This window comes from Anneissia japonica, unplaced genomic scaffold (genome assembly GCF_011630105.1).
Source record: "Anneissia japonica isolate Jap-2015-1 unplaced genomic scaffold, ASM1163010v1 scaffold287704_len1198815_cov201, whole genome shotgun sequence".
Classification (NCBI taxonomy): Eukaryota; Metazoa; Echinodermata; class Crinoidea; order Comatulida; family Comatulidae; genus Anneissia; species Anneissia japonica.
This window is the reverse complement of record NW_022731578.1, coordinates 837,443-851,335: the sequence shown is the minus strand read 5'-3', so window position 1 is coordinate 851,335 and position 13,893 is coordinate 837,443. Positions and strand designations below refer to the sequence as shown.

At 34.3% G+C, this 13,893-nt stretch overlaps 2 protein-coding genes across 8 annotated transcripts in view; one reads left to right on the top strand and one right to left on the bottom strand.

Moving 5' to 3' along the window:
- Nucleotides 1-7,844, top strand: part of LOC117115422 (serine/threonine-protein kinase Nek8-like) — an 8,369-nt gene extending 525 nt beyond the window's left edge. Inside the window, exons 2-15 of the mRNA XM_033259205.1 lie at nucleotides 1,315-1,520; nucleotides 2,442-2,497; nucleotides 2,914-3,140; nucleotides 3,423-3,504; nucleotides 3,731-3,942; nucleotides 4,131-4,201; nucleotides 4,335-4,537; nucleotides 4,935-5,079; nucleotides 5,289-5,483; nucleotides 5,662-5,812; nucleotides 6,205-6,362; nucleotides 6,531-6,692; nucleotides 6,783-6,938; nucleotides 7,160-7,844. Of these exons, the coding sequence (XP_033115096.1) occupies nucleotides 1,315-1,520; nucleotides 2,442-2,497; nucleotides 2,914-3,140; nucleotides 3,423-3,504; nucleotides 3,731-3,942; nucleotides 4,131-4,201; nucleotides 4,335-4,537; nucleotides 4,935-5,079; nucleotides 5,289-5,483; nucleotides 5,662-5,812; nucleotides 6,205-6,362; nucleotides 6,531-6,692; nucleotides 6,783-6,938; nucleotides 7,160-7,167 (2,032 nt within the window). The 3' untranslated portion in view covers nucleotides 7,168-7,844. The remainder of the gene's footprint in view (nucleotides 1-1,314; nucleotides 1,521-2,441; nucleotides 2,498-2,913; nucleotides 3,141-3,422; nucleotides 3,505-3,730; nucleotides 3,943-4,130; nucleotides 4,202-4,334; nucleotides 4,538-4,934; nucleotides 5,080-5,288; nucleotides 5,484-5,661; nucleotides 5,813-6,204; nucleotides 6,363-6,530; nucleotides 6,693-6,782; nucleotides 6,939-7,159) is intronic.
- Nucleotides 7,652-13,893, bottom strand: part of LOC117115421 (multiple PDZ domain protein-like) — a 64,185-nt gene continuing 57,943 nt past the window's right edge. For all 7 annotated transcript variants that reach the window (XM_033259198.1, XM_033259202.1, XM_033259200.1 and 4 more), the window contains 7 exons: nucleotides 13,512-13,595; nucleotides 13,025-13,224; nucleotides 12,742-12,889; nucleotides 12,225-12,363; nucleotides 10,370-10,554; nucleotides 9,486-9,730; nucleotides 7,652-9,107 (listed from right to left, as the gene is read on the bottom strand). In XM_033259198.1, coding sequence (XP_033115089.1) covers nucleotides 8,840-9,107; nucleotides 9,486-9,730; nucleotides 10,370-10,554; nucleotides 12,225-12,363; nucleotides 12,742-12,889; nucleotides 13,025-13,224; nucleotides 13,512-13,595 — 1,269 coding nt within the window. In that variant the 3' untranslated portion in view covers nucleotides 7,652-8,839. The remainder of the gene's footprint in view (nucleotides 9,108-9,485; nucleotides 9,731-10,369; nucleotides 10,555-12,224; nucleotides 12,364-12,741; nucleotides 12,890-13,024; nucleotides 13,225-13,511; nucleotides 13,596-13,893) is intronic.

Sequence of the window (13,893 nt, the reverse complement as noted above, 5' to 3'; positions counted from 1 at the left end):
TTTGTTTTCACAAAAAATAAATGCGGATGAATTTTTCATGTTTGATTTTGCGATAGGTCGTGAGAAGAAATATCGTAGGCGCCGAAAACATTAGCCTATCCAACACTGCTAGGCTACGCCTAGCCTTACCTTGATTTAGGTTATGTTATCACACATAAAAATGGCCCCACATGATATTTTCCGTTGCTAGTATTGACACTTGTGAAATATAATATTTCATAGGAATTATTTCAAATTTGTTAAAAAACTGATTCTGACCGAGATTTTGAGACTTAAACAAACATATCTCAGGCCTACTCGATCGACAGCAGAGTGCGAGATGAGAAGTACAAAAACTAAGCTCATTAGAGAGGGCGCATTTTATTGACTATATAAAGCATACATAAAAGCGAGAGCATTCCAGCGGATGCAATCTACAACCTCTGAATTTGCCTAATAATGAAGTTGTAGAGAAAATGGTAATCTCCTATGAGGAATAGTCTATATTTCCCTTTTTTTTTCTATGATTTTTTTAAATATTTTATTTTTCTGGAAATATGGTATAGGGATTATGTGCAAACAATGTGACCTTTTGACATTTATAGAACAAAACTAAAATTATATAACAATTAAAACTTTATTTCTAATATATCTCTAGGCCTATTATTATTTTCACTGATTTTGTGTAGTGTTTGCACTTATACAACCCTTAACTTCTACTATATCACCCAATACACCCCCTCACTTCCCCTCCCCCGGTGCAGATATATTAAGTACTGTACAAATTAAAAGTAATTAAAAGATATTTACATAGGCATACAGTAATGAGTTCTTATTATTATACATAATAATTATACATACCCTCACTAGACTACACTTCAGCTTATCCCTATCCCCTCTCTCTCCCTAACCTAGGTTGCAATTTTTCTTTTTTAACACTTTTTAAATTCACATTCTCTGGGTGCCATTTTTTAATTTTGTACATTTTTTATTGTTTTTGAAACATTTAAAAGTTTTTTAGAATTTTAATTATGTGCAATTCAATATCTATATTTTTTATGGTGGCTTTATTTGTATATTGTATTTGTATATCTATTTTTAAATTTTAAATATTAATGATTTTAAATGTAATTTTTTAATGTGCAATTGTAGACACTATTTAAATATGGGTGTTCGTGATGCTCATTCATTTTTACTTTTTTTTGTTCACAAATCATTTTTATATTGTTTGTGCATGTTGAATATCAAATAAATTCAATCAATCAATAACATCACATATTTGGAGCGCCACAATCAATCCACATTTATTTTTGTTATATTTCTTAAAATTTACAGCACTGTGCATCTTTGTCGTCGCTTGACAGACAAGAAGCTTGTGATTGTCAAGCAAATTCCAGTTGAGCAGATGACTAGAGAGGAACGACAAGCTGCATTAAATGAAGTAAAAGTGTTGTCAATGCTAGACCATCCCAACATCATTGAGTATTATGAAAACTACTTGGAGGGCACTGCATTAATGATTGTCATGGAGTATGCAGAAGGTACTCTACAATACCCCCACAGTATTGACCCCTGCCCCTAATCACAATACTAACTCCAATGTACATGGTGAAAGCAGAACTACCTGCTTGATGCTTTGTTATTGCTGCGAAGCAGCCAATTCATATTCTTGACAGCAATTTGACCTCTGAAAGGTCATTGTTTGTCAAAAAACGAGTGCCCAAGACGACTGAAAAGCGGAGTTTCCTTCTTTCGTTCTGCCACATAAAATCAATTACTTTAGGCGACGTTTGTAGACTAACCTACTCGTACCAACGTCCGCATGTCGCGCTAGCCTTATCCTACACTAGGCCTAGACTAGCTAGGATGGTATAGGCCTAGCCTTGAAGGGACGAATGTCCCAATGAAAAACAACGTCGCTCTTTGATAGCTAACATTGTCTATTAACATCACAATAATTCATTATTAGACCTATAGTTGTTTTTTTAATTGTATTCCACAAATCTCAGCACTCGCATTTTGGCAACACCCTTTGGCAGTCAACGCGCCCCTAGAAAACCCGACTTGGAAACTTTCCCCATAAAAAAATGTACACTTCCTAGACCATGCAGTCTTCAAAATAAAAATTGTAACCTTTGGTAATCAACTACATTTTCCACATACATAGACATTTTTGAAACTTTATTAAAATAAAACCTAAACCATAATTCACCACACTATAGACACTTTTTGACAAAAATGAAAAATTACGACTTTGTTACCCAATGAGAAGTGTTCTAATATAGACAAATGGGTCGTGTCTCATATTATTTGTTATAGTTTTATTATTCATTATTTTCACTTGATTCGCATAAATAATTTTGTTCGAAGAACATTTATATGCAGTTGTACTTCGCAGCACTTCACTTGCAATTTGCAATTTCTAGTTATTATTATTATTATGTGTATTATTTTCATTTCAGGAGGCACATTGTGTGAATATTTGCAACAACAAGGCAATACATTACTGGAAGAACATGTAAAGTTAACACATTTAGTTAACTTTATTTAATTATATTATAAAAATGCATCTGTAAAGTCTACGTATAAATAATAAATAACTTTATTGGAAATCTAATAATAATAATAATAATAATAAAGATTTATAAAGTGCACATCTCCACCAAAGGTGCTCAAGGTGCTCAAATCTACACTTTTGAATCAGTGGCATCTCATCATTCAGAATGAAACTATAAAACTACAGATTTAAAATGACATGTGTATACATAAATAAGACAAATCTTAAAAAATAATTCAATAAAACATACAGTTATGCTTAAAATCAATTAATCTTCAATTAAGCATTTAAACACCATTAATAATAATTTAAAATACAAGTATATCAGATATTTGTTTATTAACAGTCATAAAATCTATTATTTTTTTCTTTTGTAGGAGATACTTCATTTCTTTGCACAGATTTTATTATCACTCCACCACATCCATTCTAAGCAAATTCTTCACCGGGATCTAAAGACTCAAAATATATTGCTCACGAAACAAAGAGACATTGTAAAGATTGGTGATTTTGGTATTTCAAAGATACTTAATACCAAAAGCAAAGCCCAGACTGTGGTTGGGACGCCTTGTTATATATCACCAGAGCTATGTGAAGGCAAACCGTATCCTTTTCTAAACTTCATTGACTACGGTATAAAATAAACTTTGTGGTTTTGATGGGATGAAATGCCTGAAATTTTACTCCATTCTGAGTCAGTAGTTTTTCACATGATGGTGCAGTTGATTGATAATTGACAAGGATTTCAGTCCTTAAAACTGAAGTGGGTAGGGAGGGGGCAGAGGGTGTTTGTAGTAGGAAGTGGTTGTTTGAAATAATGATAGTGGTATTTTGATGAATTGGTGTTACTTTAAAAGCTTTCCTTACCTTCCTTGACGGTCTTTAGTTATAACCAAAAGAGTGATATATGGGCTCTTGGCTGTGTACTGTATGAGTTAGCAACCTTGAAACGTGCCTTTGAGGGACCTGTGAGTTATCATGCATATACAAGATCATAAATATTCATTGTTTATTTGCATATGCTTTCCACTCATCATTTTTCATTTAATTCAATTTGTTACTACATTTTTGTCATGTTTGTTTTTTCAAATGGATTTCTGTTCTGGACATGGGGATGATCTGCTCTGGAGATGTAGTAATGTTTCAGTCCTTTACATTTTTTTGAATTATTCAATTTTTTTTTTTTCGTTCAAGAATTTACCAGCATTAGTACTTAAAATAATGCGAGGCGCTGTTGCACCAGTGTCTGATAAGTACAGCAAGGATCTGCATCAGCTTATTCTTCGCATGTTGCATCTGACCCCTGAGAAGCGACCTACGATCACCCAAGTGATGGCAGAACCTATCATCATTAATTCACTTTTTAATTTGCACTCGGAAATTGGAAGAGTTAAGTGTGAGAAAAAGTAAGTCAGTTTAAGCACACAGGTATTGCTACTCTCTTTTTTCTAAGAGCAACTAAACTGTAGAGCAAGCCAATAGTAATCAGAAAGTATTTGGTTTGAATGCCAATGGGGACAATACAATTATAGACAATACTATATATCTTATTTCATAAAATTTCAATTGTATATATGATTTTGTTCTGTTTCAGACTTCCTCCTTTACCACCATTGACCCCTCGTATAATTGATGGAAGATCGAACAGTAGGGCATCACACAGGAGTAAGGATATTTTTGCTAATTGTTATTTTTTTTCTGTTTACTGTATAGTTTTTCTAATCTGTTTCTTTCTATTCCTAATCTGTTCATAATATTTCTATTTTAATTGCAATGCATGTGGTTTCTTTTTTCGTAGGCATGTCCAAAAATGTTATTTTGGATGGATCCGGGGGTCTTCCAAAACCCACAGCACTATCCACTATCTTCTGCTGGGGAAACAATATCAGTCCACCAATAAAGCTACCTTTGCCCCACAATGATACGCAAGTCATGCAAGTGTCAACAGGACGAAACCAGAGGGCGGCAGTTACCAAAAATGGACGGCTCTTATTGTGGGAGGTAAAGGACTTTGAATTTATGTTTATGTCCATCTGTACATTCCCAATATGATGCAACTTCACAAGTCTCATTCACAATATGACAAAACACTTTTACACAAACGAACAGCACTGGGTTTTTATACTATATAAGGTCATAAAATCAATGTCTAAGAAGGTCAAAGGTTAAGATGTCTCAATCATCCAGTCAATGATATAAGCTGAACAAGGATTAGCTAAAAATAGATATGATGTCATGGGGAGGCCTTCATGCTGTAGTGCCAATTACGATGATTATGACAGTACAATCATATTAAAATATTACGTAATTTTATTATGCAAACACCCTATTTACTAAATTATTTCCTGTTACATTTGTAATTAGAATTAACAAAACTTGAGCATTTTTTTACGTGCAGAGTCCTGTTGTTGGGGCTGAAAGCATGTTGCCAGGAGCTATGGACCCTGAAATGCCGTCTTTTATTCCTCGGTTCCTTGAGGGTCAGTCAGCAGTCACTATTAAGCATGTTTCATGTGGTGATTTATTCACTGCTTGTTTAACAGGTGAGTCGTTTGGTCATTTGCAGTTGATCATGCGTATATAGACTATGTTTAATAGATTGACCAACCGATTGATTGTTGGATTGCAAGTTATTTTGAGAGTATAAAATTACTATACTGTAATTATAGTTATATATAATATGTACAATTCCATGGATGTTGGTTGCTTAAATGACACATTGTAAAATGATGACAATAATGACCTTGCGCAGATCGTGGAATTCTGATGACTTATGGCAGTGGTGCCCATGGCTGTCTCGGGCATGGTAACTACCACGATGTCACACAAGCTAAAATTGTTGAAGCATTACTTGGTTATGAGATCATCATGGTGTCTTGTGGAGCATCACATGTCATGGCAGTAACCAATGAGCATGAAGTATTTGCTTGGGGCCGAGGTGACAATGGTAAGTGACATATTGACATCATGAAACCTGGACAAAGTTGACATTGAGAAACAATAATGTTGGCCTAAAATATTGTTTTTGAGTTTTTTACTAGTTTTGCTCATTTATCTGACAAAGATCTGATATAAGATCTGAGATATAAGATATTGACTATACTGTAATTTGTTTTTTGTTTCAGGTCGTCTGGGACTGGGAAATGCAGACTCGACCTCTTCACCCCAACCTGTTCCTCTGGAGGATTGTTACCAAGCATCATCAATTCACTGTGGAGTTGACTGCTCAGCTTTGCTAACCACAAACAAACAACTCTTAGCTTGTGGCAGTAACAGGTGATAACTTTATATCTTCTGTTTGTAGCAAGGGCAATATTTAAAGAGAGTTTCTTGACGAGTGTAAAATATGGGAGAGGAAGTGAGCTGTCCAGACAAAGAACTGGTGTATGGAAATTTATATTCATGATGTGCCTATTATATGGTCATGTTGTGATGTCATCATGACCATATTTAGACATGTTACATGTTTTTGTCAATCAAAATTTGATAGTCTGGGCAGGGCTTGAGTATACTGTGAGTGAAATACTTACCTGGATAAACATTATTACCAAGTTTCCTTTAACATAATTTACTGAAAAATAAATGCAGCTTTTATATACACATATGTAGCAAAATAATTTTGCATGAAAATTAAAAAAGAAAAAAAATTGGTTGTAAATGACTCTTAGGTTCAACAAGTTGCACCTTGATACTGTAAGCTCTGATGGCAACTGCACGCAGCAGGTTGAGGACGTGCATGTGTTCACGCAAGCAGCCACGTATCCTCTCAACCAATTAGAAGTCAGACATGTTGCATTAGGTACATCACATGCAGCCGTCATCACAGGTCAGTCTTGCGTCCATTCCTTTTCATGTGTAAACATAAAACATTCAGCGCAAAAGGACCTTTGTATTATGCGCTATATAAATTCCATTATATACATACCCAAAAATATAGTATTTTGTTACACAATATTTATACAATATAACATTTTTTATCACAATTTATTTATAGATCAAGATGAGTGTTACATGTCGGGGTCAAATCAATTTGGTCAACTTGGATTTAAGAGTGAAAAGGCATCAACAAGACAGCCCCATTTATTGCAACTACCAGGCGACACGAGGATTCACTTGATATCGTGTGGCGACATGTTCACAACTGCTGTCAGTACAGGCAAGTGTATTCACTTGGTCTCATGTGGGAAATGTCAATACCCTCCTATTCCCCCATTGTTAAATAACAGCACAATTTTTTTTTTTTAAGATGGTGAAGTGTTTTCTTGGGGAAAAGCATCAAGAGGACGACTTGGTAGGAAAGATGGTGACAACTTCACTCCTTCACCTCTCAATTTACTAGATGATGAGATAGAAGTGACCTCAATATCTAGTAGTCATGGCAACACCCTTATGGCTGCTAAAAGTGAGTACAGTATATCAAAATTATTACTCTTACACCCTCACCCCCAATGAAAATAACATGTTGTTGATGCTTATCCTTGATAGGTAGATCTTTAATTTTTTGCTGTTCATACTAAAGCTGAACAAGATTGTACCTATTTTAACTGATAACACCTTACATATTATGTACCCAAAGCACAATTATATCTTTGGAATTAAAATAAAATTTCTTTTTCTTCTCAGCTAAGTGACTTTATACGAAGATGGAGTACTCGTGATATTGTGCAATATTTTAGCCTTAAGCCAAATAGCTGGTTTTGTTGTATAAGGCTGTATATTTCAAATACATTGTTGTAAGATGGATTTGATAAGAAAATATTTTTTTATATATTTAAAAAGCAGAGAAAACTGTTACAATTCCAATAGACTGGCCTCTTCATGCTTAAGTCAATGAATAAATCATGTTAGGAGTAAGCTACACAAAGTGTTTGTGTCAATATTGTGTCATAATTTTAAGAAAATATCTCTGTACACACAAACAGCAAACATGCATAACAGTAATTACCACAGTATCACAAACATACGAATACGAATGCATAGCTGGAAGTTGGGAGGTGTTTGTGGCTTTTGGGTTGGATTGGATTTATTTGGTGTAAACAACAAGGATAACCCACGAATGTCAGAAGACTCATTGGTAGATATGTGAACCATAAATTACAGACACCAAACTACTGCTTTATTAATTATTGTATACTTTATTCCATTGTCATACATTTATATTAAGAAATACCTAATATGGATATTATATTAAACTATTCTTACTATTCCTAATTCTTTGAAATTGTATCCACAACCTTGTACTATCAAAGTATTACAATACTTCCCCCTATAATTCACCAATTTCAAAATGTTAATGTGATTATAATATTTATAGTAACATGGAGTGATGATTTACATGTACATTATCTCTATATCATGAAACAAACTTGGTGTTTGCAACACTACACTGGTAATAGAACAGTCCAGATTGGTGTTATTTTATACACAAGCTATTGAATTCTATTTAAAAATAGAGGGAGCTTTCGTTTGTGAGACGACATTACCATAGGATGGATACGCTTATCCATAACTGTACTTTCTTCAGTAAAACTAACATTTGGCCCGAATCGCATCCTATAAATCAGACGAGAACTGAACGTTGTCATTTGCGCAGTTGACTCTAACGTCATTACGTCCTAGATCTTGCTGTCATCGTGAAATCAAAAGCTCCTATACAATAAAAAAATACTCCTGACAATCCTGAAATTTGCTAGCTACAAAGTTCAATATAATATTTAAGAGGTTGTTAAGCCTGCTTTATTTGATTTCACTTGTAAAGCACAATTCTACCAAATTCTCTCAAATTGTTCTCACCATACTAGTCCACACTATAGCTTCAATGTCGCCCATGACAACCAAACACAGAAAAACCATGTGCAATCTAGTCAGAGCACCACCTTTCATTTCAGATTTAAACAAGCCACTGGCTCAATGATAAAAATCTTGGCAAGAACTCTGCGCAACAAATTCTACACTTATTTCAGGTTAAAACTATAAATTTGTTATTTAATATAATATATGCACTGAATACCTTAAAATATCTGTTACTGCTCAACAGCCCATTTGGTGTAAAACAAACAGAATGTCAGATGGCGAGATTAAGAATACAAACTTTGGAAATGATGGTAAGGGTTTATGACAGAAATGTCTAAAATAGCTAGCTTGTACAAATATTACATGATTATCATATTAGATTATTTATCCAAGTGTAAATGTATTAAACAGAGTATGATGCATAACATTTAAATGTAAAATGCCTTAGTGTTGTTAGTTGCAGTACTCGTGATGACTGGCACCCTCTAGTGGCAGAAAAGGTATAAATGTTTATGAAACAATCGTTAGAACGACTTTGCCTTTTGCATTCTTCAAGATGTTGACAGCTTCTTCGTGGGTGGCGCCTTCTAGGGACTCGTTGTTGACCTGTATTATTTGGTCGCCTCGTTTAAGAAGGCCATTTTCTGCAGCTGCTCCTTTATTAAATACAGTCTTGACATAAATTGGCAAGTCGCCATGGGGACTGTTGTGTCCTCCTACAATGCTAAACCCCAGTCCATCTGGTCCTCTATCAAGTTCTATCGTTTGATACCGAGATCTGTATAAATGCAAACATTACAATATTAATAAATATTTTTTTAATTTCATGGAAGATATATTAGGGTTTCGTTTCTTTTTTTTTCGTTCTTGTGCTCTAGCTTTATGAGTATTGTACTGTAGGCTTGACTAGATAGTTGCCTTTCATCATGAGATCATCTGTGAATTATGTGCTGGCCAACCATTGCTTGTCAATGTCTTAAATTGCGGGCAAACGATGCAGTGATGTTTGGATTTTATGCCCAGTTTTTATGTCTTTTAAGCGCATTGAGACTTCGGTATATGCGCTATATAAAGTCCAACTAAATACATTACACTATAGAAAAAAACTTTAAACCAAATTTACTGTTTCTGATCAGTCTCATTATGGTTAACTCACCCGCCTACTTCATTCAGTGACTGCGTACTCTGGGAATCATGAATATTAACAGAACTTGCTGTTGCAGCAACGAATCCACTGCTAGCATCTGCTTCGATGGCTTCTGATACCAATGAACTAACATCAGGTCGTTGAACTACCTCGAGGAGTATCCTACCTGTAGCTTCTTTAAGTAGTGTGACGACCCCTGCGTGGTTCATACCTTCAAGGCTTTTCGAGTTAATCGTTAAAAGCTGATCACCAGCCTTTAAAATAAATTTTAAAATAAATTATAGTAATAATAAATAATTGACTTTTCTGGAATATTAACCAGAACTAACAATTAACCAATCAGAATGTGTTATTCAATAATGTGCCAAGGAATATGCGTTTTTATTTACCTCAGCAATAATATCTAAGGAGCATAGCTGTACAGTTTATTATGCAATTGTTGGACATGATGGAATGTATTCGTAGTGCAGACATAATACTGGTAACAATAAAGAATGTAAAATTTTTAATAAAAATATCATAGAATAAGGCATTTAATAGGTTTCAGAAGTATCAATATACAGTATTATTATTATTATTATTATTATTACTAAATCGTCGTTTTGGCAATCTGATTTTTGATTTACAAAGTGAAGGATTCTCCTTGTCGGAATTACGTTACGTTAAAGCCAAATTGGACTGGAAAAAGTTTGTTTACCCCACAAATATACTACAATAATGATGTATTATTATATCATGAATGTATTTCACAAAAGAATATGATTTTGCAGGAATATCAAACTAAACAAGTAAACATTTTTCTCATGAATATGAATGGCATATCAATATCATTAATAATAACATTATGGAGAAAAAACATTGTTGTGAGCACTTATCTTAAACATCATTGTTACCTTGAGTAGTCCATTATGGTCTGCAATACCACCAGGTTGGATATTAGCTATGAAGATGGGCACATCTCCAAGAGGGCTTCCTACACCTCCAGCGATGCTGAGGCCAAGGGATCGATTTGGCTCCTTTATTAACTCAACTTTACGCATGTCCATCAAAAATGCTGAATCTTGACTTGGTAAGGTCACTGTAATGAAACATGCATTGTGGGATAGTTGGTTACAAGTTGAATAGAATTATAAGAACACAATTTAGCATTAACTCTACCGCATTCGATCCTAAAATGGTTAAGTTGTCGCACAGTCCAGTATTGAGTAAATGAGCTATAAAATATGGGAGCTCAAAAAATTGCCTAAAAATCCAAATTTGTTTTTCACTATAGATCAACAGTTTAATGTCTAATTAATCATGTCCTAAAGCATTAGTTCTGGAAGTGGTCAACAAATTGTTTATTTAACGTTATTTTGGTAGTTCATTCTATTAAACAGTGTATGCACAAATAACTTTGAAAGGTAATTACTCAAAATCATGTTTATTTTGACTCTAAAGAGTGCTGTACTTTCACTTTCCAATAACTTAGGCTTGAAATGTCCAATTTGAATGAATGACCCCTCACTTTAAAGATCACATACTCAGGTATCTGAAAATACCAATAACTTGAATATAAATTTTTGCTACAACTTAGCCATTTTGCCACAACATGCCTCAAATGCACAAGCGTAGTCCTAGTATAATAATAAGCTTTATTTAAAACTTGGCTCAACTAACAGTTGTTATTCTGCAAGGCCGTGTATACAACAATTTAACCAGAAAATCAAAAAAAAAAAAATGACTTAAAATAAACAAATCAAACTATTGTTTAAACACGCAAATATCTAAACTAGACTTAAATCTTAAACTAACTTAATTACACTAAACAAACTCGAACAAAAAAATATTGTAGTTATTGTAGTTACGTGTTATTACAATGTCGCAATTATATACTTTTTAAATAAGGACAATTCTCAACATTTTTAACATCATCGCTAATTTTATTCCAAAGTTTGGCACCTCTATATGACAAACTCCCCTTGGGAGTATATACCTTATCGATCTGCATCTCTCACAAATTAAGTGTTACTACATCCTACCAGGTATCCATACTATTCAATGACTATGTTCTCACACAGCAGCAAACGGTTCGCAGGATCTGGATCCTGCTAACCATTAGCTGCCGTGCGTCCATACAAGATGATTCCGATCCGGATACACACAAACACATTCCACGGTCTAGGCCTCTGGTGGCTAGGCCTCTGTTGGCTAACATCAGCCAAAAAGTGCAGGTGAATTTGTTGTGATTCATTGCGATTAGATTCCATGGTAAACGGGATTAATAAAAAATTGTAGCACCCAATCGCAACGGATAACAATTGCGATATTGATTACTTATCGACTACTATTGGTGAGCTTTCACACATGATTTTACTTTGCGATTGGGTGCCGCAATTGCTACAATCGATCACAATGCGTTGCGATGCTAGTCTGAATGGGGTATAACCCAAAGACACAAATGAAATGCACGGTGAAGGATTCAAACCCGTTAACACAAGGATGGGAAACCACAAGACAATGCAACTGCTGTGTCAATGGCTCACACATCATAAGAAAAAGTGTTTAATGTTTGGATGGATATTAATTATAGGAGTGTACCTCATAAACAGTTGCATTATTTATTCTGTATCTCATATTTACATACATAGCTATATAAATGCACATGCATATACTTTAGAGCTGTATAAAAATCATATTTGCATTTGTTTCCAAGATTATATTTCTCTCCTGTGAATTGTGTAACAGTTAAATCGCAGTGTAACTTACATGTGTTTGTATTTAGTGGCTGCTCTATGTTGAGGCCAGGTGACGGAATATGTTGGGAGCTTATTGACGGTCGTCTGGATGAGCTCCGCGAACCACCCTTCAACCGGCCTACTTCCATTGAGATTTTACCTTGTGACATCTGAAGATATCAAACACATGTCAATCAATCATTTTTCATTATCTAATTAGTTCTAACATGAGATGATGAGAAAATATGATAAAAATGTTAATAAATAATTTATTTTTAACAGCAATCAGTGATGTTGCAAAGAGAATGTTTTTTTTTATAAAAATTTATGTTAAGTGTTGAATGACATGGGTCTAACTAACCTGGATTTTCAATCTTCCTCCTATGAATGTCAAAACTTTTAAATCCCAAGTACAAAAGGCTATTCACATCAATACCTGACATTCAACTACGCTATCAGCTTATTATTATTATTAATAATAATAATAATAATAACATTAATAATAATAATAATAATAATGATACTATTAATGTTATTATTGTATTTACCTTCAAGACAGAGGCAGCTACATCTTGCGTTGCGCTCCTCAGATCTTCTCCGTTGACGGACAAGATCTGATCGCCTTTCATGACGCGACCATCGTTGTCTGCTGTACCTCCTTTGACGACCTCCGAGATAAAAACTCCATATTCGTTACTGTTTATTGTAAGAGAAGACAATAAAATATATAACATATAGATTGTTGATGCAATCATGTTTATGGTACTACTTGTTTAGATGACAAAATGTGTTTGTATACCATAAACAACTATTACACTATCATGTACATACCCTTTTCCTACGATGCTAAGTCCTAGACCTCGACCAGGTTTTTTGTTCAACTCAACTGTAAAAGTATCATAAAGTAATTCATCTTCTTTAAACACGGCACTGGAATCCCTGAAAACTACCAGCTTCACTTCAGAGGGGGTCTGCCTTAATGCTGCAATAGCATCATCATGCTTTGCTGTTGAAAGGTCAATACCATTTACCTAAAAACAGGGGGAGGGAGGACAATTGACAAACATTTTAAAAAGGATGGTATATTGAAATTTGGAAATTAAATGTTCCTATTATTACTATTTTAAAGATTTAAACTTCTCAAAACATCAAAGATGGAAAATGTAATACAGTTAACCCTCTCTGTTCGACCATCTCCCATTAACTACTACCTCTCTTAAGCAACCACTTGACAAAAGCCCTGGACCTGAGGGTGGTCGCTTACAAGAGGTTAAACTGTGTTTAACAAATACATATTGCTGTTGTAGATTTTGCTGACCTTAATAAGCTGATCTCCGGACCACAGTCGGCCATCTCTAGCTGCCGCACCATCTTCATATACCTCATGCACCATGATGACACCCTAGAGACGTCAACAAGAATTCTATTCATTCAAATATCTACGGTTCAGGTAGACACACTAAAATATGGTTTGATTTTTAAATTATATATTTAGGTAAAAGACCAAAGACTGCAAATGAAGATGGCAAGTTTCCAACTATGAAACAAGGGCTTTAAATAATGATCACTTACTAATGCATCACCAAACTTTCTTAATCATAATATATTTCAACATTAATAAATTAATTAATCATTTAGGGTCTTGATGCCATTAACAGTCACTTCATAATGTTGGAGAAGCAAAATTGATTTTGGTTACA